This window comes from Mauremys reevesii, linkage group 5 (assembly GCF_016161935.1).
Source record: "Mauremys reevesii isolate NIE-2019 linkage group 5, ASM1616193v1, whole genome shotgun sequence".
Taxonomy (NCBI): Eukaryota; Metazoa; Chordata; order Testudines; family Geoemydidae; genus Mauremys; species Mauremys reevesii.
Genome location: NC_052627.1, coordinates 2,571,953 through 2,596,609, shown reverse-complemented (window position 1 = coordinate 2,596,609; position 24,657 = coordinate 2,571,953). Strand labels below are relative to the sequence as shown.

The following is a 24,657-nucleotide window of genomic DNA, read 5'->3' as shown; positions in this document are numbered from 1 at the left end:
TAGGTTTTGTGGTGAAGAGTGGAGTTATGGGGTGTGGTATGAGTGGATCAGGGCTGTAGGTTGTGGGGCGAGGAGGGAGTTATGGGGTGGGTTGTGGAGTGGGTCGAGGCTGTAGGGTTTTGAGGCGAGGACTTGCGTTATGGGGTGGGTTGTAGAATGGTTTGGGGCTGTAGGGTTATGGGCAAGATGTGGAGTTATGGGGTGTGTTGTGGAGTGGGTCGGGGCTGTAGCTTTATGGGGCAAGGAGGGAGTTATGGGGTGGGGTGCAGAGTGGGGCGGTGCTGTAGGTTTTGTGGTGAAGAGTGGAGTTAGGGGGTGTGGTATGAGTGGGTCAGGGCTGTAGGTTATGGGGTGAGGAATGGAGTTATGGAGTGGGTCGCGGGGAACAGGTTACCAGGTGAGGATTTATGGGGTGCAGTGTGGAGTGGGTTGGGGCTGTAAGGAGTGGAGTTATGGGGTGTGGTGTGGAGTGGGTCTGGGCTGTAGGTTATGGGGCGAGGAATGGAGTTATAGAGTAGGTCGCGGCTCTAGGGTATGGAACAAGGAGGGAGTCATGGGGTTAGGTGTGAACTGGGTCAGGGCTGTAGGGGTATGGGTCGAGGAGGGAGTTATGGGGTGGGGTGTGGAGTGGGTTGGGTCTGTAGGGTTGTGGACCGAGGAATCTAGTTATGGGGTGGGTTTTGGGGTGGGTCCGGTCTGTAGGGTTATGGGGAGAGAAATGGAATTATGGGGTGATTTATGGAGTGGGATGGGGCTGTAGATTATGGGGTGAGGAGTGGAGTTCCGGGGTGGGTTGTGGAGTGGGTCGGGGCTGTAGGGTTATGGGTCGAGGAGGGAGTTATGGGGTGTGGTGTGGAGAGGGTCGGGGCTGTAGGGTAACGGGGCGAAGGGTGGAGTTATGCGGTGGGTTGTGGAGTGGGTCGGGGCTGTAGGATTACGGAGCGAGGGGTGGAATTATAGGGTGGGGACTGGATCGGGGCTGTAGGGTTACGGGGCGAGGCGTGGAGTTATCGGGTGGGTTTTGGAGTGGGTCGGGACTATAGGGTTATGGGGCAAGGAGGGAATTATGGCGTGGGGTGTGGAGTGGATCAGGGCTGTAGGGTTACGGGGCGAGGAGTAGAGTTATGGGGTGGGGTGTGGAGTGGGTCGGGGCTGTAGGGTTATGGGGTGAAGGGTGGAGTTACAGGGTGGGTTGTGGAGTGTATCGGGGCTGTAGGATATGGGACGAATGGTGGAGTTATGGGGTAGGTTGTGGAGTGAGTATCAGGGGATAGGGTTACGAGGCAAGGAGGGAGTCATGGGGTGGGTTGTAAAATCGGTCGGGGCTATAGGGGTATGGGGCGAGGAGTGGCGTTATGAGGTGGGGTAGTGTCGGAGCTGCAGGTTTACGGGGCGAGGAGGGAGTTATGGCGTGGGGTGTGGAGTGAGTCAGGGCTGCAGGTTGTGGGGCGAGGAGGGAGTTATGGGCTGGGTTGTGAGGTGGGTCGGGGCTGTAGGGTTACAGGGCGAGGAATGGAGCTATGGGGTGGGTTGTGAGGTGGGTCGGTGCTGTAGGGTTACGGGGCAAGGTATGGAGTTATGGGGTGGGTTGTGAGGTAGGTCGGGGCTGTAGGGTTACGGGGCGAGCAGTGGAGTTATGGGGCGGGTTGTGAGGTGGGTCGGGGCTGTAGGGTTACGGGCCGAGCAGTGGAGTTATGGGGTGGGTTGTGAGGTGGGTCGGGGCTGTAGGGTTACGGGGCGAGCAGTGGAGTCATGGGGTGGGTTGTGAGGTGGGTCGGGGCTGTAGGGTTACGGGCCGAGCAGTGGAGTTATGGGGCGGATTGTGAGGTGGGTCGGGGCTGTAGGGTTACGGGGCGAGGAATGGAGTTATGGGGTGGGTTGTGAGGTGGGTTGGGGCTGTAGGGTTACGGGCCGAGCAGTGGAGTTATGGGGCGGGTTGTGAGGTGGGTCGGGGCTGTAGGGTTACGGGGCGAGCAGTGGAGTCATGGGGTGGGTTGTGAGGTGGGTCGGCGCTGTAGGGTTACGGGGCGAGGAATGGAGTTATGGGGTGGGTTGTGAGGTGGGTCGGGGCTGTAGGGTTACGGGGCGAGCAGTGGAGTTATGGGGTGGGTTGTGGGGTGGGTTGGGGCTGTAGGATTACGGGGCGAGGAATGGAGTTATTGGGTTGGTTGTGAGGTGGGTCGGGGCTGTAGGGTTACGGGCCGAGCAGTGGAGTTATGGGGCGGGTTGTGAGGTGGGTCGGCGCTGTAGGGTTACAGGGCGAGGAATGGAGTTATGGGGCGGGTTGTGGGGTGGGTCGGGGCTGTAGGGTTATGGGGCGAGCAGTGGAGTCATGGGGCGGGTTGTGAGGTGGGTCGGGGCTGTAGGGTTACGGGGCGAGCAGTGGAGTCATGGGGTGGGTTGTGAGGTGGGTCGGCGCTGTAGGGTTACGGGGCGAGCAGTGGAGTTATTGGGTGGGTTGTGAGGTGGGTCGGCGCTGTAGGGTTACGGGGCGAGGAATGGAGTTATGGGGTGGGTTGTGAGGTGGGTCGGGGCTGTAGGGTTACGGGGCGAGCAGTGGAGTCATGGGGTGGGTTGTGAGGTGGGTCAGGGCTGTAGGGTTACGGGGCGAGGAATGGAGTTATGGGGCGGGTTGTGAGGTGGGTCGGGGCTGTAGGGTTCTGGGCGAGCAGTGGAGTTATGGGGTGGGTTGTGGGGTGGGTCGGGGCTGTAGGGTTCTGGGCGAGCAGTGGAGTTATGGGGCGGGTTGTGAGGTGGGTCAGGGCTGTTGGGTTACGGGGCGAGGATTGGTGTTATGGGGTGGGTTGTGAGGTGGGTCGGCGCTGTAGGGTTACGGGGTGAGCAGTGGAGTTATGGGGCGGGTTGTGGGGTGGGTCAGGGCTGTAGGGTTACGGGCCAAGCAGTGGAGTGATGGGGGGGGTTGTGAGGTGGGTCGGGGCTGTAGGGTTACGGGCCGAGCAGTGGAGTGATGGGGGGGGTTGTGAGGTGGGTCGGGGCTGTAGGGTTACGGGCCGAGCAGTGGAGTTATGGGGGGGGGTGTGAGGTGGGTTGGGCGGTAGGGGTACGGGGCGAGGCATGGAGGTCTGGGGCGGGGGGTGGGGTGGGTCGGGCTGTAGGGTTACAGGGCGAGGAATGGAGTTATGGGGCGGGTTGTGAGGTGGGTAGGGCTGTAGGGTTACGGGGCGAGCAGTGGAGTTATGGGGCGGGTTGTGAGGTGGGTCGGGGCTGTAGGGTTACGGGCCGAGCAGTGGAGTCATGGGGTGGGTTGTGAGGTGGGTCAGGGCTGTAGGGTTACGGGGCGAGCAGTGGAGTCATGGGGTGGGTTGTGAGGTGGGTCGGGGCTGTAGGGTTACAGGGCGATTAATGGAGTTATGGGGTGGGTTGTGAGGTGGGTCAGGGCTGTTGGGTTACGGGGCGAGGAATGGAGTTATTGGGTTGGTTGTGAGGTGGGTCGGGGCTGTAGGGTTACGGGGCGAGCAGTGGAGTTATGGGGCGGGTTGTGAGGTGGGTCAGGGCTGTTGGGTTACGGGGCGAGGAATGGAGTTATGGGGTGGGTTGTGAGGTGGGTCGGCGCTGTAGGGTTACGGGGCGAGCAGTGGAGTTATGGGGCGGGTTGTGGGGTGGGTCAGGGCTGTAGGGTTACGGGCCGAGCAGTGGAGTTATGGGGCGGGTTGTGAGGTGGGTCGGGGCTGTAGGGTTACGGGCCGAGCAGTGGAGTTATGGGGTGGGTTGTGAGGTGGGTTGGGCTGTAGGGTTACGGGGCGAGGAATGGAGTTATGGGGCGGGTTGTGGGGTGGGTAGGGCTGTAGGGTTACAGGGCGAGGAATGGAGTTATGGGGCGGGTTGTGAGGTGGGTAGGGCTGTAGGGTTACGGGGCGAGCAGTGGAGTTATGGGGCGGGTTGTGAGGTGGGTCGGGGCTGTAGGGTTACGGGCCGAGCAGTGGAGTCATGGGGTGGGTTGTGAGGTGGGTCAGGGCTGTAGGGTTACGGGGCGAGCAGTGGAGTCATGGGGTGGGTTGTGAGGTGGGTCGGGGCTGTAGGGTTACAGGGCGAGGAATGGAGTTATGGGGTGGGTTGTGAGGTGGGTCAGGGCTGTTGGGTTACGGGGCGAGGAATGGAGTTATTGGGTTGGTTGTGAGGTGGGTCGGGGCTGTAGGGTTACGGGGCGAGGAATGGAGTTATGGGGCGGGTTGTGAGGTGGGTCAGGGCTGTAGGGTTACGGGGCGAGCAGTGGAGTTATGGGGCGGGTTGTGAGGTGGGTCGGTGCTCTAGGGTTACGGGGCGAGGAATGGAGTTATGGGGCGGGTTGTGAGGTGGGTCGGGGCTGTAGGGTTACGGGGCGAGCAGTGGAGTTATGGGGTGGGTTGTGAGGTGGGTCGGGGCTGTAGGGTTACGGGGCGAGCAGTGGAGTTATTGGGTTGGTTGTGAGGTGGGTCGGGGCTGTAGGGTTACGGGCCGAGCAGTGGAGTTATGGGGCGGGTTGTGAGGTGGGTCGGGGCTGTAGGGTTACGGGGCGAGCAGTGGAGTTATGGGGCGGGTTGTGAGGTGGGTTGGGGCTGTAGGGTTACGGGGCGAGCAGTGGAGTTATGGGGCGGGTTGTGAGGTGGGTCAGGGCTGTAGGGTTACGGGGCGAGGAATGGAGTCATGGGGTGGGTTGTGAGGTGGGTCAGGGCTGTAGGGTTACAGGGCGAGGAATGGAGTCATGGGGCGGGTTGTGGGGTGGGTAGGGCTGGGGGCGGGATGGCTTTCTGGGCCCCAGAGCAGGGCTGTGGGCGCTGGGGCACTCACCAGTGTCTGCTCTTCGGACAGCCCCGCCTCGGCCGCGATGAGGCAGAGGGTGGTGGGGTCTGGGTGCTTGTTGACCTTGCTGAAGTTGTACTCCAGGATCTCCAGCTGCTCCTGCGTGGGGCCCACTGGCTGCTCGGTGGCCATTTCCTCTGCACACGGGGCGCTGGGCGAGGGGCTGAGGAGGCACCTGGGGAGAAGCAGGTTCTTCCTGAGCCCAGAGCAGGGAGTGGAGCTGCGTCCGCTCGTGGCCTGTGCTGCTGGTGCTCAGCTCAGCCCTTGACACCCAGCTCCAGCCTGCACCCCCCCAGCCAGCTCTGCTCAGCAGCCAGAGCCGCCGTGTTAGCAGGGCACTGCTGCCGCGCCGCACGTGCAGCACCTGGTCTCTGGGCCCTGCGGGGCCTGCGTGCGCTGTGACTGCCACACTGGCAAACGCCAGGGGCATCTCATGCTGGGGGCTGTCCCAAACCAGGCTAATCTGAATGAGTGAGATTTAGTGCGCTGGCTCATTGGGACCCCCCCTGCAAAGCCCTTCATCGTGGGCAGGGCAGAAACAGCTGCCAAAGATACCTGAATGGAGTAACCAGGCCCCTGATGCACAGGCCCAGCGGGCTAGTTAATGCGAGGCAATGTTCACCCAGGGCAATGCTCAGTCTGCTACGTGTAAACCAGTCAGAGGCTCCATATCGTTGTGTTCCCTGTTCCCACTTGGGTTTGAGCAGAGCCCCTTCACTGGGAACACCAGGAGCTGCTTCCCTGTGAGCAAAAGCATCGCTCCTTCCCCTGGGAGCTGGCAGAGACCCTTCCCCGCGTGGTGGAGGGGACAGGGTATTGGGCCAGTGTGATTACAACTGCTCAGCTCAAAGATTAGCAGAAAGGCCTAATTGAAATTGTTTAGGGGGATCTGGAACAGAGGAAATGGGGGGAGATGTTAGCTAGTTCACATCAGTGTGTATCTGCTTGAGATGTCAGAGCCTGCAGAGCAGAAACCACCACCTCTTTCCGTGCTGATTCTGTGCTCTGCTGGGCAAAGCTATTTTGCCATGTTTACAGTTCCAGCAGACTCCTGCAGGGCTGATTCCTGTCCACAACTTTAGGTGTTGGCATTGCTGGTTGGGGATGTTACAGGAATGTGCAGGACTCTGGGAAGGGAGGCTGCTAGTTATAGCACTGGGAGAGCCAGTCCTCTGGATCCTGTAGTGCCCTGCAAGCTCTGGTAACAAATTAGTGCATTAAGGGTAACTATTAAGGGGAAAAAAATGCATTGTGCTTTTGGATGTTGAAAGAATGTCTGAAAGGTTTTTTTATGGCCTGCTTTTTTCCTTGGGTGTATCAGCAATAGAATGGCTTCCCTGCAAGGCTGGACTCCTTATAGAACCGCTGCATTGGAGTGTGACCTATTGGCCGTGATTAGAGCAGCGTGGGGAATGATTTCCCTTCCCAGGAGAACTGTCCAGAGTTCAAAAGACATTTCTGTCTCAAAATTGTCAGAAAAGTCAAAATGTCAAAAATTTTCACGAACTGAAAAATCTGCATTTTGTTTCAGATTGGGGCAATTGAAATGTTTCATTTTGATTTTGACCTTTCTTTGAAAACCTTTTTTTTTAAACTATAAGTTAACTTAAAAGTTGAACCAAAGTCATTTTAAACTGAAAATGGGATTTTTCATTTTGAAAATGTCAAAACGGGACATTTTTGACAATTGTGATTTTCTCTCAACTTTTTTGAAAGGGGAAATGTGTCAAACCTGCCCCTTTCCCAGGAGACGTTTGGGTTTTGACAAACTGGCATTTTTCCAACAAAAAAAGGTTATGTGAAAAATTCCCACCCAGCTCTATGTGGGACATGATAATGGCAGGACAAGTTTTGCTCCCTCGGGGTCAGTGGGAGCCTTTCCAACCTCTGGGTGTGCACAAGGAGGGGCAGAGGAAAGCAAACAGGGAAGGGGGCTCTCTCCCTGTTTGGAGGGGTGAGAGGGACAGGACGGGGGGCGGCTGCGGATGTGAGGCGGGTTGGGTGAAGCCTGTGTATGAGTTCTCCTGGGGGAGCTGGCGTATGTGTGTGTGGCTGGAGCTGAGGGTGACCAGAGAGCAAGTGTGAAAAATCAGGACGGGGTGTGGGTAACAGGCACCTGTAAAAGGCAAAGCCCCAAACATCAGGACTGTCCTTATAAACACAGGCCAGCTGGTGACCCTACAGAAGCTGGGGCCAGGGGGAGGTGTCTGCATGGCCGGGTGGGTGCATGCTGGCTGGATTTTCAGGGGGCGGCAGTGTGAGATTTGGGGGCGGGGGTCTGGAGAGATGGGGAAGACGGAGGCAGCACAGAGAGGTTGGAAAGGGGCACATAAGAGCAGGAAGGAGCACAGCGGATCTACACAGCCCGTTTTCTTGACTAGAAAGTGTAGGCACAAAAGGATTCACTAACGAGCCGTGCTTGAAGCAGGGCTGGGATGCAATGGGCCCAGCTGGCTCCCACCGTGTCTGTGTTGAACAGTCCCCCTCGTGCCCCCATTCCATTATTTCTCCTGCAGGTCCACCTTGGCGTGTCCCAGTCCTGATTTTGGTCACTGTGCATGCCCGGCCCAACACCTCCTGGTCTTTCCCAGCCTTTTCCCCCATCCCTTGTTTATTAGCATTGGTAACGGTGTATAGCCAACATATAGACCTGTCCTGCAAAGATTTAAGAATATGAGGAACTTTCCTCACACGAGTAAAGCTCCATTGGACTCAATTATTCACATGCTTAGTCTTTGCAGATGCAGATCTTTAGCTTGCAAGCCCCTTAGCACAGGGACGCTCCAGTATTTAGTTTTTGGTGTGTTAAGTGTCGTGTTCTCCTATGTCACTTCAACAAATGAGAAGGCCAGGGCAGATTCTACTGTCAGTCAAAGCAGTGCATCTCCCCACACAGCCCGGGGCCCCATGGTTTGTTCTCAGTGATCCCCACAAGTGCTTTATGGTTCTACTGGACAGCTCCTGCTGGGCTCTCAGGGGGATGAACATCCATTCCCAAAGAGCCCAACCTAGACAGAAGGAATGCAGTCCTCCAGGAAAGCATCAACTGAAGTGCAAGATTTGCCACACCTGAGATCACCTTGGGGAAACGTTACCCAGTGAGCTTCCAAGGCAATACATTTGCTTGGCACCTAAACGACTCCAACACAACTTTTGAACTACTGATTGTGGAAATATTTCTTGTATGTGCTAAGCCTGAGTTTCCCATGCCCATCTTCAGTTTCATTGCTGGGGGATTTCTGTAGAATCTTGACACACTTCTCATTCTAAGGGTGAGCAGGTCACACTAGTTCACATGGTTGTGACACGTGTTCATACCCTGTTAGAGAACTGCAGAATAAAGGTTTGTTTGCTAGCTCTTAGACACCAAGAGGACATAGCTGCATAAACTCTAATTTTAATAGCTCCAAAATATTCCTGTGTTCTCCCAGGTTACTGTTCTGTTCGTAGGCCCTAGTGCATTTCTAGTACACGGCATTGTGGGAAATACTTCATGCAAAACCTTTGTTTGCCAAAAAATAATAATAATGAAGATTCGGGTCAGCCAAAACAATTTGTGAATTCAGCAAATTGTTTTGGTTGGATTTTTTTTCCGTTGGAAAGGTTGAAACAGTTTGTTTCAGCAGTTTTGAGATTAAATGTTTTGACTTTTCATTTCAGAAAGGCAGTGTGTATTGGGATGTCCCTTGGTCACTGGCAGGTGACCTGCAAAACACTGACCTCTGCTACCACTCAGCAGAGGGGCAGAAACCTAATTTGTGCATCAATCTACAAGCTGTTGCACAGGCAGAGGATGCAAAGGCCACCTGAGCATGCCACTGCATCCTGCTTCTCCCCACTCCCAGCGCTTGCGCCGTGAAACAGCTGTTTTGTGCGACAAGTCTGGGAGGGAGGGGGAGGAGGGGGAACGTGGTGTGCTTAGGGGAGGAGGCGGGGTTGGGGTGGGAATTTGGAGAGGGGTCCAATAGGGGCAGAGAGGGGCAGAATTAGGGAGGGTACTTTGGGGCAGGGGTGGAGTCGGAGCAGGGGCGCGAGCACCCACCGGCACAGAAAAAAGTTGGCGCCTGTGACGTCAATCACCCCGATATCTGCTGGGAGAGCAATACAGCAGTGCACAGACAATCTGGGAAGTTTTTGGAAAGTGTAGGGGACAATTTCTTGGTCCAAGTGCTCTAGGAACCAACTAGAGGCAGAGCTCTTCTCGACCTGCTGCTCACAAACCGGGAAGAAATAGTAGGGGAAGCAAAAGTGGATGGGAACCTGGGAAGCAGTGAGCATGAGATGGTCGAGTTCAGGATCCTGACACAAGGAAGAAAGGAGAGCAGCAGAATATGGACCCTGGACTTCAGAAAAGCAGACTTTGACTCCCTCAGGGAACTGATGGGCAGGATCCCCTGGGAGAATAACATGAGGGGGAAAGGAGTCCAGGAGAGCTGGCTGTATTTCAAAGAATCCTTATTGAGGTTGCAGGAACAAACCATCCTGATGTGTAGGAAGAAGAATAAATATGGCAGGTGACCAGCTTGGCTTAACAGTGAAATCCTTGCTGATCTTAAACACAAAAAAGAAGCTTACAAGAAGTGGAAGATTGGACCAATGACCAGGGAGTATAAAAATATTGCTCAGGCATGCAGGAGTGAAATCAGGAAGGCCAAATTACACTTGGAGTTGCAGCTAGCAAGAGATGTTAAGAGTAACAAGAAGGGTTTCTACAGGTATGTTAACAACAAGAAGAAGGTCAGGGAAAGTGTGGGCCCCTTACTGAATGGGGGAGGGAACCTAGTGACAGACGATGTGGAAAAAGCTAATGCACTCAATGCTTTTTTTGCCTCTTTCTTCACGAACAAGGTCAGTTCCCAGACTGCTGCACTGGGCAGCCCAGCCTGGGGAGGAGGTGACCAGCCCTCTGTGGAGAAAGAAGTGGTTCAGGACTATTTAGAAAAGCTGGATGAGCACAAGTCCATGGGGCTGGATGCGCTGCATCCGAGGGTGCTAAAGGAGTTGGTGGATGTGATTGCAGAGCCATTGGCCATTATCTTTGAAAACTCATGGCGATCGGGGGGAGGTCCCGGATGACTGGAAAAAGGCTAGTGTAGTGCCCATCTTTAAAAAAGTGAAGGAGGATCAGGCCAGTCAGCCTCACCTCAGTTCCTGGAAAAATCATGGAGCAGGTCCTCAAGGAATCAATTTTGAAGCACTTTGAGGAGAAGAAAGTGACCAGGAACAGTCAGCATGGATTCACCAAGGGCAAGTCATGCCTGACTAACCTCATTGCCTTTTATGAGGAGATCTGTGGATGAGGGGAAAGCAGCAGACGTGTTATTCTTTGACTTTAGCAAAGCTTTTGATACAGTCTCCCCCGGTATTCTTGCCAGCAAGTTAAAGAAGTATGGGCTGGATGAATGGACTATAAGGTGGATAGAAAGCTGGCTAGATCATCGGGCTTAACGGGTAGCGATCAATGGCTCCATGTCTAGTTGGCAGCGGTATCAAGTGGAGTGCCCCAAGAGGGTTCCAAAGAGGATGGATCTAGACTGTTCTCAGTGGTACCAGATGACAGAGCAAGGTGCAATGGTCTCAAGTTGCAGTGGGAGAGGTTTAGGTTGGATATTAGGAAAAACTTTTTCACTAGTAGAGTGGTGAAGCACTGGAATGGGTTACCTAGGGAGGTGGTGGAATCTCCTTCCTCAGAGGATTTTAACATCAGGCTTGACAAAGCCCTGGCTGGGATGATTTAGTTGGGGATTAGGTCCTGCTTTGAACAGGGGGTTGGACTAGATACCTCCTGAGGTCCCTTCCAACCCTGATATTCATGATTTTATGATTCTATGGCGTGTTGTGTTGCATTGTCTGGAATCTGTTTGTGTTCTGTTTCTAGGAATGACAGCAGTTTGTTAACATGGCTGGTTATGAAAAGGCATTTGAATTGTGCAAGATACGCCCAGTAGGAAGTGGGTCACCCTGAGCTGACAGGTTGTGTGTGGTTTGATAGGCTGGGAATGCATGCTTCTGAAGGGAAGAGAGGGGCTGTGCTGGAAAGGGAAGTGGTTTGACCAGGAGTCCTGCAGCGAAGATGACGGCAATTCGGCGGCAGCTCAATCGGTTGCCACTGTTTCCAGCGGCACTTCGGTGGAGGGTGCAGGGCCCCTCTTCTGGACACTGCGGGGCCCAATTCCCTGGAATCCGGGGACTTGCCCTAAAGCCGGCCCTGCTTGGGGACCCTGAACCCTCCATAGCGCTGTCTTCACTGCATTGGGCTTCCTGGTGGCAGAGATGAACTTCGTGGGGCCTGCGCAATGGCTGAACATCATGTGTGCCCTGAGTGCTGGGGCAGGAGCTGAACTGGCTGAGACAGCCACAGATCAGCAGGGGCCCTGGTCGGGTGGGTGTTGCTGGTACAGAGCAGCCTGGCTGAGGAGCCGCCTCCTAGCGCCCACTTGATCAGCACTGGGCCTAATGGGATCGGTGAGTGAGCTTTTAGATGGATGTGGGCCCTCAACAAGCAGGACACCTAATAACTGGGATTGTGGCGTGAGATCATAGAACCACAGGGTTAGGAGGGACCGCCAGGGTCAGTCTAACCCCCTGCCAAGATGCAGGATTTGTTGTGTCTAAACCATCCGAGACAGGTAGCTCTGTCCAGCCTCCTTTTGAAAACCTCCAGTGAAGGAGTTTCCACAACCTCCATAGGCATCTGTTCCATTCTCCTACTGTTCTGACAATTGGCAAGTTTTTCCTGAGCTTTAATCTAAATCTGCTGTGCTGTAGTTCGATCCCATTGCCTCTTGTCCTGCCCTCTGTGGCAAGAGAGAACAACTTCTCTCCATCTTTTTTATGGCAGCCTTTCAACTATCTGAAGACGGCTTTCATATCTCCCCCTTAATCTCCTCTTGTCCAAACTAAACATACCCAGTTCCTTCAGCCTTTGCTCGTATGGCTGCATTCCATCCCTTGGATCATCTTTGTCGCTCGTCTCTGGATCCTTTCCAGTTTCTCCACATCCTTTCTATACACCAGTGACCGGAATTGGACAGCTTGGGTTTTGCCCATTTTATTGCAGGTAAATATATAGTGACTGTGTTTTTCCCAAATAAAAGGTGTGCGCGGTTCCTTGTTCCCACGGACTCTGAGTGCTGGGAAATGGGGAAGAACTGCCTGCAATGGTGACCAGGGAATTTAAAAGTTAAGTTCCTGAAAGATGGACATGGCTAAGGTTTTAATGGGGGAGAGGGGGAGGTTAGAGCCACATGTTTCTAGAAATGTCCCCATGGCATCCGATTGGAGCTGGCCTGGATTAGAGCCATGGACAGCTGACTGCCCCACCAGCTGAGGAAAAATGGTCTCCAGGCACAGGTGTACTTGTGGAGGTGGAAATTCCACCCTCCCCATTCCTATTCCCCTTCTCCAAAACACAACGAAGATCTGGCTTGAACTTGCTGTGAAAAGGCAGCAGATTCTGACTTCAGAATCAAACCTTGTATCCTGCTTTGTCACCAGCTATTGCTAGGACTATTGGCCTCTCTCAGGAGCCCCCTGTAGCAGCTTTATTTTCATGTCCCAGAAGGACTTGGTACAACCCCCCAGGCCCACAAACCAGGGCGGCTCTCTCGAGGCTGACCGTCATAGTCTCTAAAGTGCCGAGGTCTTATTGAAAGCTGATGGGACTATGACTCCTAACGGCCAAAGTCATTTCTGAAAACAGGGCAAATGCTCGTAAGTCACAGACAGGGCTGGTGCAACCATTTAGGCGACCTAGGCGGTCGCCTACGGCACTAGGATTTGGGGGGCAGCATTTTCTTCGGCAGCGACTGTGGCGGCTGGATCTTCACCCGCCCCTGTCGTCGCCGGCATTTAGGCAGAGGGAGCTGGGGCAGGGGAGCACGGGGAGGGCCGCCTGCAGCAAGTGAAGGGGGTGGGGCAGCACGCAGGGGAACTCCCCGCCCCTATGCTGATTGGCGCCGCAAGCCTGGGAGGCAGGAGAAGTGAAGCAGTGACGGCGTGTTCGGGGAGGAGGCGGAGCAGGGATGAGCTGCTTCACTTCTCACACCTCCCAGGCTTGCGGCGCCAATCAGCTTAGGCACCGCAAGCCAGGGAGGCGGGAGAAGTGAAGCAGCGAAGGCGTGCTCGGGATGGAGGCGGAGCAGGGGTGAGCTGGGGTTGGGGGGTGCCTCAGGGTGGGGGGTGGGGAGCTGCCACGGGGGGGCACTTCAGGGCGGAGGGGGGGGAGCTGCCGCAGGGGGGCACCTCAGGGCAGGGGATCGGGGACGGGGGAGGGCGCAAGGTGGAAGTTTCACCTAGGGTGCAAAACATCCTTGCACCGGCCCTGGTCACAGAGGGTCTTTTGAAATGCTACCCTCTGTCTCAATACCTTTGATCTTTCTGCTGCCAACACCCTGTCTGGAAACTCCTGTTGGAGCCACTTCTGCAGAAGGCAGCATTTGCTAGTGAAATCATTGTTTGGCAATATGGAAAGTGGTTATAAATAACACTGCCCCAGCTGTGCAACCTCCACCATCACATGACTCATTGGTTGAACACTGACGGTAAAATGCATTGCTCAAACACAGAGCTTCTTTCCTGTGTCCGAGAAGGCTGCAGGACAGTAACCACCCACATGGTTCTGGGATGTACCGATGTGTGAAATGGGTGGGACCAGCTCATTTCTCCTTGTTACAAAACAAACGAATGACCAAACAATTTGCTTACCCAGTGAGAGGAATAGGACATCATTGCTTGTGCAAACTTAATTACTGCCACTCCCTCACTAGTGACCCATGCAAACGAAATGAGTAACAAGCTTTTCTATTGCATCGTCCAGCACCCAGCTACAGGAAAGCCAGTGTCGTCCTGCCTGATCAGCAATGTGGAATACTTTGCATAGAAATCTGAGTGACTCCAACAGAGCACGCAGTCGAGAGACAAACATAAGAACATAAGAACGGCCGTACTGGGTCAGACCAACGGTCCATCTAGCCCAGTATCTGTCTCCCGACAGTGGCCAATGCCAGGTGCCCCAGAAGGAGTGAACCTAACAGGCAATGATCAAGTGATCTCTCTCCTGCCATCCATCTCCACTCTCTGACAAACAGAGGCTAGGGACACCATTCCTTACCCATCCTGGCTAATAGCCATTTATGGACTTAACCACCATGAATTTATCCAGTTCTTTTTTAAACGCTGTTATAGTCCTAGCCTTCACCACCTCCTCAGGTAAGGAGGTTTGCCTACCCAGCAGTGGGGAGGCAGCACATGTAGACATACCTGAGCCAGCTTGGATCTAGCTAGCTCCAAGGCGGCTCAAGTGATGCTAGCAGTGAAGCTGTGGCAGCAAGGGCAGGGGCACGGCTAGCCCCATTCGGGACTTGGGTGTGTAGGTGAGCTGCTCGCCCTAGATCAATGGTAGCTCAGATACGGTATGTGTAGACATGCTGCAGTCGCACCTCCTGACTGCGGTGTAGACACAGACCTGCCGCAGCTTTGACAGGTGGTGGTTGTGCGAAAAGATAGTGGCCCCAAACTGGAAACCTAAATCTGGATGTAGGCTCCTTAATTAAAATAGCCTGCATGTGGGGCTAGAAGGCAGTAAATGGTCCTGCGAGTACCTGAGTACTGGATTTGCCAGGCTGGCTGAGTCCATCCCAATGCCTGGAATTGTCTCACTGGCCACTGGTGTCGTTTGCCGAAGGCCAGTTCCCTGCCTGCGATCCAGCAAGGGAGCGCGCTGGAAACCCCGATGCTTCTGGCTGAACTGGAAGGAGCAGGGAAGGGCGAATTCCAACCCCGGCCTGGAGGTGGTGTCCCGTGTGCGCCCACAGGGAGCTCCACTCAGGAAAGGGGCAGGCTCTCCAAAGAAGCTGGTGCTGGCCATGCTAGGCCAGAGTGGGCTTCCCTGGTGAGGGAGCAGCCCCCAGTGACCCCTGCACCTAGAGTCATTGCCCCAGGCACTCTGGGCTGGAGCCTCAGCGCCCTGAAGCAACCGCTAGGCCTCACTCTTCCAGCACCACTGGCTACAAGGCTGATGTAACGGTCTTCACGGGCGTTCCCTGGCCTAGAGGAATCGCTGCCTCTCCGCCATCTCCGTCGTGTGGGGTGAGGAGCAGGGGGCAAGGTGTCCCCTCCCAGACGCCAGGCACCTGTACAGGCCCCATTCCCATGCAGGCTGAGCATTCGCGCTGCTCAATGCGCTTGCCCTCCTGACACCTCATGGGGCAGGGCCATCGCACAGGTGGGAGCTGGAACACAGGGGAGAGTAAGTGTTGAGCACAGGGCCCCAGGGAGTCAGGGGCAGAACAGCGGCTGACCCAGGCCTTTGCATCCCTCTTTCCTCTGCCACCAGCTGTTTGGAAATGTCCATCTGTCTCTCTGCCCCATCTTCAGACCTGCTCCAAAACCAGATGTTTCTGGCTGGCTGCTGTTCTGCAGCTCTGTGGGGTACGGGCACGGCGGAACCCACCCAAAGGAAAGCTGTCGTCGGGATGGTTCCTCCCCCAGGCCAGCTCTCTAGCCTCCCACGGTGGAGACAGGGCTGGTTTCCACCTAGCACGGCTGTCTAGTATATGCTTGGGTACACAGGGCGAGCTAGACGGATTTGCCCTACGTGTGTGTCAGCTGCAAGCCCCGCCTGGGCAGGCTGGCTGTGCTGTTTGGAGGGAGATGTCTTTTCCTCCAGCTCCCACCCCCTCCGGTCTCTACTGTCACGTCCTCCCTATTGCCTCTCTGTCCTCGGCTTCGTCTCTGGCCAGAGCCCAGGCCTGGAACGCCGCCCTCCCCGCCTGCTCGGTGTTCAGATCCTGCCCATGACATTCTGTTGAGTGTCACTAATCTCACTGCTTCAGGCTCGACCAGAGCCAGGTTTACAATGGTGCCAGTGGCTCCATGGAGCCAGGCCCATACTCAGAAGGGGCCCCGGCCTGCTCCACTTGCACTGCGCCCCGAGACCCTGCTGGCTCCCCCTCCACGCCCCTTGCTCCTCTCGGCCTGCCCCCCGCCTGGCCGAGGGCTCCTCTCTGCCCCCTGGCCCCACCCCTGGTCCTCTTAGCCCCCAGGGCACCTCCAGCTCTGGACAGTCTCAGCCTCCCACCACCTGCGGGGCCCCGGAGCTGACTTGTCTGGGACTGGTACAGAAGCCTGGCCAGTCTCAGCTGCCCGGGGGCAGGTGGGGGGAGGGAACAGTGTGGGGGGCTTGGCAGGGCCCCTCCAGGCAAGGTCGTCTTGAGGGACCCCAGCTGGGGCAGGTCCTGGCCTGGCTGATCGTGCCACTCCCAAGGGGCCGGAGCAATTCCAGGCCCTGGCTGCACTGCCAGCTCAGCCTGGCAGACACAGTCACCTCCCAGCAAGGCTTGGGGGAGTGGCTCTGTGGAGAGTCTGGGGGTGCTGGGCTGTGAAGGGGCGGGGAGGATTTGTGTGTGTTGGGGCACTGGGGAGTGGGGGTTCTATGGGGGGTGCTGGGTAGTTGTGGTGGGGTTGTGGGCAGGGGGGCACTGGGCAGGGGTGGGGTTGTGCAGGGCGCTGTGCATTTGGATGCTGGGTCTGGGGGGCGCTGGGCATAGTGGGTCCAGGGGGGCTCTGGCCATAGGGAATTGGGGGATGTTGGGTGGGGGGGCCTGGCATGGGCCTGTCCCCGAGGGAAAGGGGCACACTGGCAGCACCGGGCTGGGCAGGCCACTGCTGGTTTGTAAATAGTGCCCTCGCATTGGGCGGGCCCCTGCCATGCCATGCCCCATTGCCTCTGGCTGGCCCCTCGCCCTGGGGACTAACCTCCCCGCACCATGCTCCATTGCCTCCACGGGCGCCCACAAAAGGTTAATCCGGCCCTCTGGGCCTTCATCTGGCGCAGCGTCTGTGGCCGACAGCGCTGGGCCCAGCACCGCGGCCCTGGGGCGAGCTGGAGCCGGTTTGGGGTGCAAGCTCCCCTGGCAGGGCTGGGGCCAGCTGTGGTAGGCTCAGAGCCCTGGGCATGCTGACAGTACTCAGTAAACCGTCGTTCTTTAAAATGTGTTAATTTTATGCATGCTAATTTGCATATGGAATTTAACACGTGCATATTTGTTTCCCCAGTTCAGCTTATAGCTGTTTTGTTTCTGTTAGCACTCTCCAGTGAGCGACTGGCGCCGGAGGCAGCTCAGTGGCAAAGCAGTTTCCAACGGGAGGGATATCCCTGCAATGACTTCAGGCTCAGGAGCGGTGGGGGCTGCTGTTCAGTGTTCACCAGCCATGATCTCTGGCCTCAGGGTCTGTGGGCCTCAGCCTGCCGACTCCCTGTCCCTCACTAGCCCCAGGCTGAGGCTTTTATCGCGCTCCCCCGACTTTGGAAACACGTGATAACCTCAAGCTCAGTGGGTGTGTTTACACTGCACACTCAGCCCAGGCCCGGACGCAGGTTTGAGGCTATCCGCACTCTGGTCCACACAGAATCAGACACTCAGGATGTGGGTCTTCGGACCCTGCGGAGGGGGCCAGAGTCTAGTTCCTGGTGTGACGCAGGCCAAGCCCTGTCACTTTGCAGCATGGATGCTGGTCTAGCTGCAGACTCGAGTCCGTAGGGCAGTGCAGTGTGGATGCATTAGCAGGGCTGTGAGCCCAGGGTCCAGCAATGGTAAACCCAGATTTCTAATGCAGTGCGGATGCTCAAGCTTGGGCTTGGAAATGCTGTGTTCCCAAGACTAGGTCCCTCAGACCCACGCTTAGTGTGCAGTGTAGACACAAGCTATAGAGCCCCCACAGGCAGAAGCTTTCAAACGGCTCGTGTCCTGGTCTCTGCTGTTGGGTAAGCTATTTCCCTGGTGTACATGTGTTCTGTGCTACCCCCAGGGGTTGGGGCTACCCGAGGCTTCCCTGAAATTCTCCCCCATTGCTCCAGTGCTGATTTAGCGCCATCAGTGCTAGCAAAGGTGGGTGCACTAGTGCAGCCTGCCCAGAGGTCTGTGCCCTAGTCACAAGGCCATGCCACATGCACCATGGCACTGACTTGTGCCTCACAAGGCTGTGCACCACTAAAATACTGTCCAGCTCTCTGAGTGTTGGATTAGAGACTCCTCGTAACACGGGCCAGAAACCGGACAGGTGGACTGAAGAATACAGATTTCTTTGGCACTTCGTTAGAGTGAGCTGAATAACTCTCAATCTTTGCCACTCAGCTGTAGTGTAGTCAGTCTAAACTCCCACTAATAAATACCTTGTATACAGAGCCTAGGAGACTTGTTACATGTCACCATGCACAAAAGCGACTCTTCTCTAACTCTGTAGTGACTGAAGCATTACAGGCCAGGTGTCACTGAGTAAGTCCTGGAGTGAGTGCCATTGTAAGCAGTAAGGTGGCTTTTCCATTTCCAATGGGACGGATCATCATGATTTAAAATCTTGCAGAAATTAGGGCAAACGCTATTCCATTGTTTACATAATAGTGTTTTGTTTGCTGAATTTTCAGCAGATTTGCTTAAAACAGTATTTTTTGCTTTTAAAATTGTAACGTGTTCAAAACATTTTTTAAAAATGTCAATACAATTTTTTGATTTGGGGATAAAATATTCCTGTATGGATCAAAACTGGTAATTAAAAATCCCCACAAAATAAAACTGAAAAAAGAAAATTAAGAAAGTCAATAGAACAAACAGGCGAGTAGCTGAATACGGACCCTGGACTTCAGAAAAGCAGACTTGACTCCCTCAAGGAGCTGATGGACAGGATCCCCTGAGAGACTAACATGAGGGGGAAAGGAGTCCAGGAGAGCTGGCTGTATTTTAAAGAATCCTTACTGAGGTTACAGGAAAAAAACAGCCCAATGTGTAGAAAGAATAGTAAATATGGCAGGTGACCAGCTTGGCTTAACAGTGAAATACTTGCTGATCTTAAACACAAAAAAGAAGCTGACAAGAAGTGGAAGATTGGACCAATGACCACGGAGTATAAAATATTGCTCAGGCATGCAGGAGTGAAATCAGGAAGGCCAAATCACACTTGGAGTTGCGGCTAGCAAGAGATGTTAAGAGTAACAAGAAGGGTTCAGGGCCGCCCAGAGGATTCAGGGGGGCTGGGGGAATCGCTTCAGTGGTAATTCGGCGGGGGGTCCTTCCACTCCAGGACCTGCCGCCGAAGTGCCCCGAAGACCCGTGGGCCAGGTCTTCAGTGGTAATTCGGCAGCGGGGGGTCCTTCCTGGAGACCTAGAGCAGAAGCAGCTCTGGGGGCCTGGGCCCCACGAGAGGTATTTCGGGGCCCCTGGAGCGAGTGAAGGACCCCACTCCAGGGGCCCCAAAAAACTCTTGTGGGGGCCCAGGGCCTGGGGCAAATTGCCCCACTTGCCCCCCACTCTGGGCAGCCCTGGAAGGGTTTCTTCAGCTATGTTAGCAACAAGAAGAAAGTCAAGGGAAGTGTGGGCCCCTTACTGAACGAGGGAGGCAACCCGTGACAGAGGATGTGAAAAAAGCTAATGTACTCAATGCTTTTTTTGCCTCTGTCTTCACAAACAAGGTCAGCTCCCAGACTGCTGCACTGGGCAGCACAGTATGGGGAGAAGGTGACCAGGCCTCTGTGGACAAAGAAGTGGTCTGAGACTATTTAGAAAAGCTGGATGAGCACAAGTCCATAGGGCTGGGTGCGCTGCAGCCGAGGGTGCTCAAGGAGTTGGCGGGTGTGATTGCAGAGCCATTGGCCATTATCTTTGAAAACTCCTGGCGATCGGTGGAGGTCCTGGATGACTGGAAAAAGGCTAATGTAGTGCCCATCTTTAAAAAAGGGAAGCAGGAGGATCCGGGGAACTACAGGGCCTCATCTCAGTCCCTGGAAAATTCATGGAGCAGGTCCTCAAGGAATCAATTCTGAAGCACTTTGAGGAGAGGAAAATGATCAGGAACAGTCAGCATGGATTCACCAAGGGCAAGTCATGCCTGACTAACCTAATTGCCTTCTATGAGGAGATAAGTGGGTATGTGTATGAGAGGAAAGCAGTGGATGTGCTATTCCTTGACTTTAGCAAAGCTTGGGAGACCGTATCAAACAGTATTCTTGCCAGCAAGTTGAAGTATGGGCTGGATGAATGGACTATAAGGTGGATAGAAAGCTGGCTAGGTCATTGGGCTCAATGGGAAGTGATCAACGGCTCCATGTCTAGTTGGCAGCCGTTTTCAAGCGGAGTACCCCAAGGGTCGGTCCTGAGGCCGGTTTTGTTCAATATCTTCATTAATGATCTGGAGGATGGTGTGGACTGTACCCTCAGCAAGTTTGCAGATGACACTAAACTTGGAAGAGTGGTAGATACGCTGGAGGGTAGGGATAGGATACTGAGGAACCAAGACAAATTAGAGGACTGGGCCAAAAGAAAACCTGATGAGGTTCAACAAGGACACGTTCAGAGTCCTGCACTTAGGACGGAAGAATCCCATTCACTGTTACAGAATAGGGACCGAATGGCTAGGAAGCAGTTCTGCAGAAAAGGACCCAGGGGTTACAGTGGACGAGAAGCTGGATATGAGTCAACAGTGTGCCCTTGTTGCAAGAAGGCTAACTGCATTTTGGGCTGTATAAGTAGGGGCATTGCCAGCAGATCGAGGAACGTGATCATTCCCCTCTCTTCGATATTGGTGAGGCCTCATCTGGAGTACTCTGTCCAGTTTTGGATCTCACACTACAAGAAGGATGTGGAAAAACTGGAAAGAGTCCAGCAGAGGACAACAAAATTGATTAGGGAGCTGGAGCTCATGACTTATGAGAAGAGGCTGAGGGAACTGGGATTGTTTAGTCTGCAGAAGAGAAGAATGAGGGGGGATTTGATAGCTGCTTTCAACTACCTGAAGGGGGGTTCCAAAGAGGATGGATCTAGACTGTTCTCAGTGGTAGAAGATGACAGAACAAGGAGTAATGGTCTCAAGTTGCAGAGGGGGAGGTTTAGGTTGGATATTAGGAAAAACTTTTTCACTAGTAGGGTGGTGAAGAACTGGAATGGGTTGCCTAGGGAGGTGGTGGAATCTCTTTCCTTAGAGGTTTTTAAGGTCAGGCTTGACAAAGCCCTGGCTGGGATGATTTAGTTGGGAATTGGTCCTGCTTTGAGCAGGGGGTTGGACTAGATACCTCCTGAGATCCCTCTCAACCCTGAGATTCTATGATTCTATGGATTAGCAGGAGTGTTGTAAACAAGACACGGGAAGTAATTATTCCGCTCTACTCCACGCTGATTAGGGCTCAACTGGAGTATTGTGTCCAGTTCTGGGTGCCACATTTCAGGAAAGATGTGGACAAATTGGAGAAAGTCCAAAGACGAGCAACAAAAATGATTAAAGGTCTAGAAAACATGACCTATGAGGGAGGATTGAAAAAACTGGGTTTGTTCAGTCTGGAGAAGAGAAGACAGAGTGGACATGATAACAGTTTTCAAGTACATAAAAGGTTGTTACAAGGAGGAGAGAGAAAAATTGTTCTTCGTAACCTCTGAGGACAGGACAAGAAAGTGAAAATAAAGGAACAATTCACCCCTCCCCGATGCAATGAACACGGGCCAAGACTATCCCTGCTGCCCTGCCCCCCGTTACAACACTCTCTCTATCCCAGGGTCCCTCACTCGGGCTCCCAGGTGTACTAAAGCCAATGAGCATCACCTACCTTCACAGCGCACTGCAAGAGGAGGCTGCCGACAGACCACATTCACCAGGAGCTGCCCCCGTTTTGAACAGACCCCTAATACTAGGTGAACCTTCCTTCCCGGGGCACACGGCCTCCTGGGCACGCTTCGCTCAGCTAAGGCAGCGCTGTCTCTGGCAGCAAACTCAGCAGCCTGACTGGTTTCCCGGAGGAAAAGCAGATTGAGCTGGTGCTAGGTTCTGGAGAGAGCCCCTCTGCGCTGTGCCTGCTCACGCAGAGAATGCTGCATGCAGAAGAGGCCTTCGGCGCCCATTGCGGGGGTGCGTTTGCCTGAAAATATTTCTGTGGAACAACAGTTTAGAGCAGCATGGACAGAGCAGTCTGCCCTGCCACACGTTTGCAGAGTCCTACTGCCAACCCTGAGGTTTGTATCAGGGTCTGGAGGTGCTGAGCCTTTGCGGGGTCCAGTGACGTCGCTTGGGGGTAGGTGCTCCTCACTGCTGAAAAGTAGCCCCTAAGCAGTGAGCTTTCCGAGAGCAAGCGGTGCTGGCCTCACCCCATGGATGTCAGTGCTGAAACTCCCACTGGCTTCACTGTGAGCAGAGTTAGGCCAAAACTGACCCCCCCGCTCCTCCCCCACATTATAAAGCATCTTTCCTCCCAAAGGGGCCCCCAGCTGTAAGCTGCATCCTGCAAACACTCATTGTTCACAAAGTACCTGAGTCATCTCAAGCAGTGTACTGTAGGGTTCTCATTGAGCCCTGGTTCCACAGCTATTGAACATGGGACAGACCAGTGTCTTCGTGCGTAGGGTTGGTCCTGACAGTGCAAGCAGGGCCAGCTGTAGGCTTTTTGCCGCCCCAAGCTCCGAGAGCACAACTGCTCAAGCAAAAAGAATGGTCGGAATGCAGCCCCTGGAATTGGGCCGCCCCAAACACCTGCTTGCTTTGCTGCTGCCTAGAGCCGGGCCTGAGTGCAAGCAGCAGAAATGACTGCATCTCTGAAGCCAGGCCAAGTGCTTCCCAGGCACCTAGCATCATAGGCTCAATGATTTCAATGGGAGTCAGGTGCCTCCATTTCTTTGAGGTTCTGGGCCTTAGTGTCTGAGTGCCAGATTCGCCTGCTACCTGCAAGCTATCGTCAAAGGCTCGTCCTTTATGCAATAGATAATATTGCAATTTCAACTAAGTACAACCCAGCTATAGTTTCCTGCCTTGCTGAAATCCTCTCAACCACAGGAAGCAGTAATCTCGGTTCTGGTGCTCGGACGTTATACACAATGGTCATACAAAGGGTTAATGGTGTTCTGCACTGGTTCCCTAGTGAGTCGTTACAAACAACACCTATCCTCTCCACTGGGTCATTTGAACGCTACGCGCAATATCTGGCTGGTGGCTGCTTCTGTCAATATTTACTGAGCGGTAAATCTCACTTGAAGTTTGGCCTTTTTTTAATATTTCATGCTTTGCTAAGCTGCAGCAGCGCTGACTAACCCCCACTGCTGTGCTGTGTCTCACTGACCTCCCCTGCTATCTATTCTTCAAACACAATCACTCAGCTGTCAGTGGGCTCTACCCTGACTGAATGTTTAAGTGGCTATTTTTAGATATCCCCTTTTTCCTGCCACTGGGAGGATCAAAACAACAAGCCACTAGCAACCAAAAGGCAAATGTGAAAAGCCGAAAAGCCCCCAAAGCAGGTCAGTCCCTTTCTCTGCTTCAGCAACGAGTCCTGGACCAGGACTCGGTTCTGCCACCTTTGCTCTTGTTGATGCATATCGTACTTTTGCTGGTGGTCCTGCTGACACCAGTTACCATTGGTTCTGAACTCAACTGGGCGGGGGGGCGGGGGACACACAATACGGTACCACTCACTGTAAACAAGGTGACAGAATCGGCTCCTTACTACATAAACTATCTTAATCAGTGATCATGTAAAATAGTAACATGCAGCATCTAATCTCCAGCTGGCTTCAGCAGCTCCATATTTATAGCAAAATATCTGGTAAAAGCAGAAGAAATAATAATCTGAATGCAACAGCAGCCAGCAGAGCCATCTCCCTATCTTTTAACACTGCGAAGTGCGGCAACACCTGGTGCTATTAAACACCTCTTTCTGCACCTGGGCACTTTCTTCCACCAGTACCTGTGCAGGGTGGTGCCAGTACGGTTCTGGCCCTCATCCCCACACCCCTCTGCTTCCCTCTTGCTGCAGCAGAGTCCCTGACAGTCCTCAGTTCCACCCTGGGTTCTCAGAAAAGCCAGTGCATTCAAGTCAAAGTTTGCACTCACCTGGAGCTGTAAGTGACTGGATCGTTCTCAAAAAAACAGTGTCCTACGCGCCTGTTTAAGTAGCTGTGCGGGCGGTTGTCCCTGATAACAAGCCTATATGTGTGTGTGACAAGCAGGTACCTGAAAAACCTGCAGCACACTGTCACCTGGCTGGCTGTTCAGCCACACACACTGCTGGTAATTCAGGTTTGGCATTCAGCTCGCCGAGGCAGGAACATCCACTCTTATTCAAACCCACCGGCTCTAGAGCTCACACGAAGCCTGGCGAGAACAGAGGCTGAGGATACTTGGCTTCCCTCTCTGTGCCTGGCTTCTCACTAGCTGCTGCAGCACTTCAAAGAGCTCGCTGTTGATGTAATGAGTTCGCCTGGCCGTATGCCAGGCTGGATGTCATTCTGACGGTTGTCTAATTAACACACACTTGTTTCCCTTTAGGGACAGAACGTACACATACCATATAGAAGGGAGGGGATGGCAGGTATGACTCACCCGCAGCTCCACCACAAGCGCTGGTAAATCTGTTTTCTTTCTCAGTGTGTCCTTCCTAGCTTGCCTGCCCTGACATCTCAGCAAAGAGTAGAAGGCTTTTCATGGCACTTCTGCACCCAAGTTTGTGCATGTGCAGGTGTATAATTGTCTTGCTGTTGGCACGCTGCACTCGGTTATGCCTTGGAGTCCCCTGCGCAGGGCGCGAGGACCACTTCCCAAACTCTCCTGGGTGGGCGAACTGGAGCAGGGAGATCCTTGGCACTGTCCCCGCAATATACAGGCCGGTGTGGCTGAGTCAGCGTCCAGGGGTCACTGTGCACGGGGAATTGCCATCAAGATTCCCACCACCAGTTCTGGGAAGGAGGCTGGTGAGGTCTCTGGCCTATGTCGCATGGGGGTCAGACTGATCACAATGGTCCTTCTGCCCTTGGAATCTGTGACCCCTTCTGAGCTCGGACGAAGCCAGAGGAAATTGTGCATCAGTCACAAGGGCTCCTAGGGCTCCTC

General features: G+C 54.3%; 1 protein-coding gene across 2 annotated transcripts in view; it reads right to left on the bottom strand.

The window, feature by feature from the left end:
* HOPX (HOP homeobox) overlaps positions 1 to 24,378 on the bottom strand; it is a 31,717-nt gene extending 7,339 nt beyond the window's left edge. The window contains exons 1-2 of one of the 2 annotated variants that reach the window (XM_039541935.1): positions 24,151 to 24,378; positions 4,789 to 4,975 (exon numbers count right to left, since the gene is read on the bottom strand). In XM_039541935.1, the coding sequence (XP_039397869.1) occupies positions 4,789 to 4,932 (144 nt within the window). In that variant the 5' untranslated portion in view covers positions 4,933 to 4,975; positions 24,151 to 24,378. Of the gene's footprint in view, positions 1 to 4,788; positions 4,976 to 23,661; positions 24,040 to 24,150 lie in introns of those variants that run through there. The other variant, XM_039541934.1, reaches the window with a different exon arrangement.
* Positions 24,379 to 24,657: the final 279 nt, after the last annotated feature.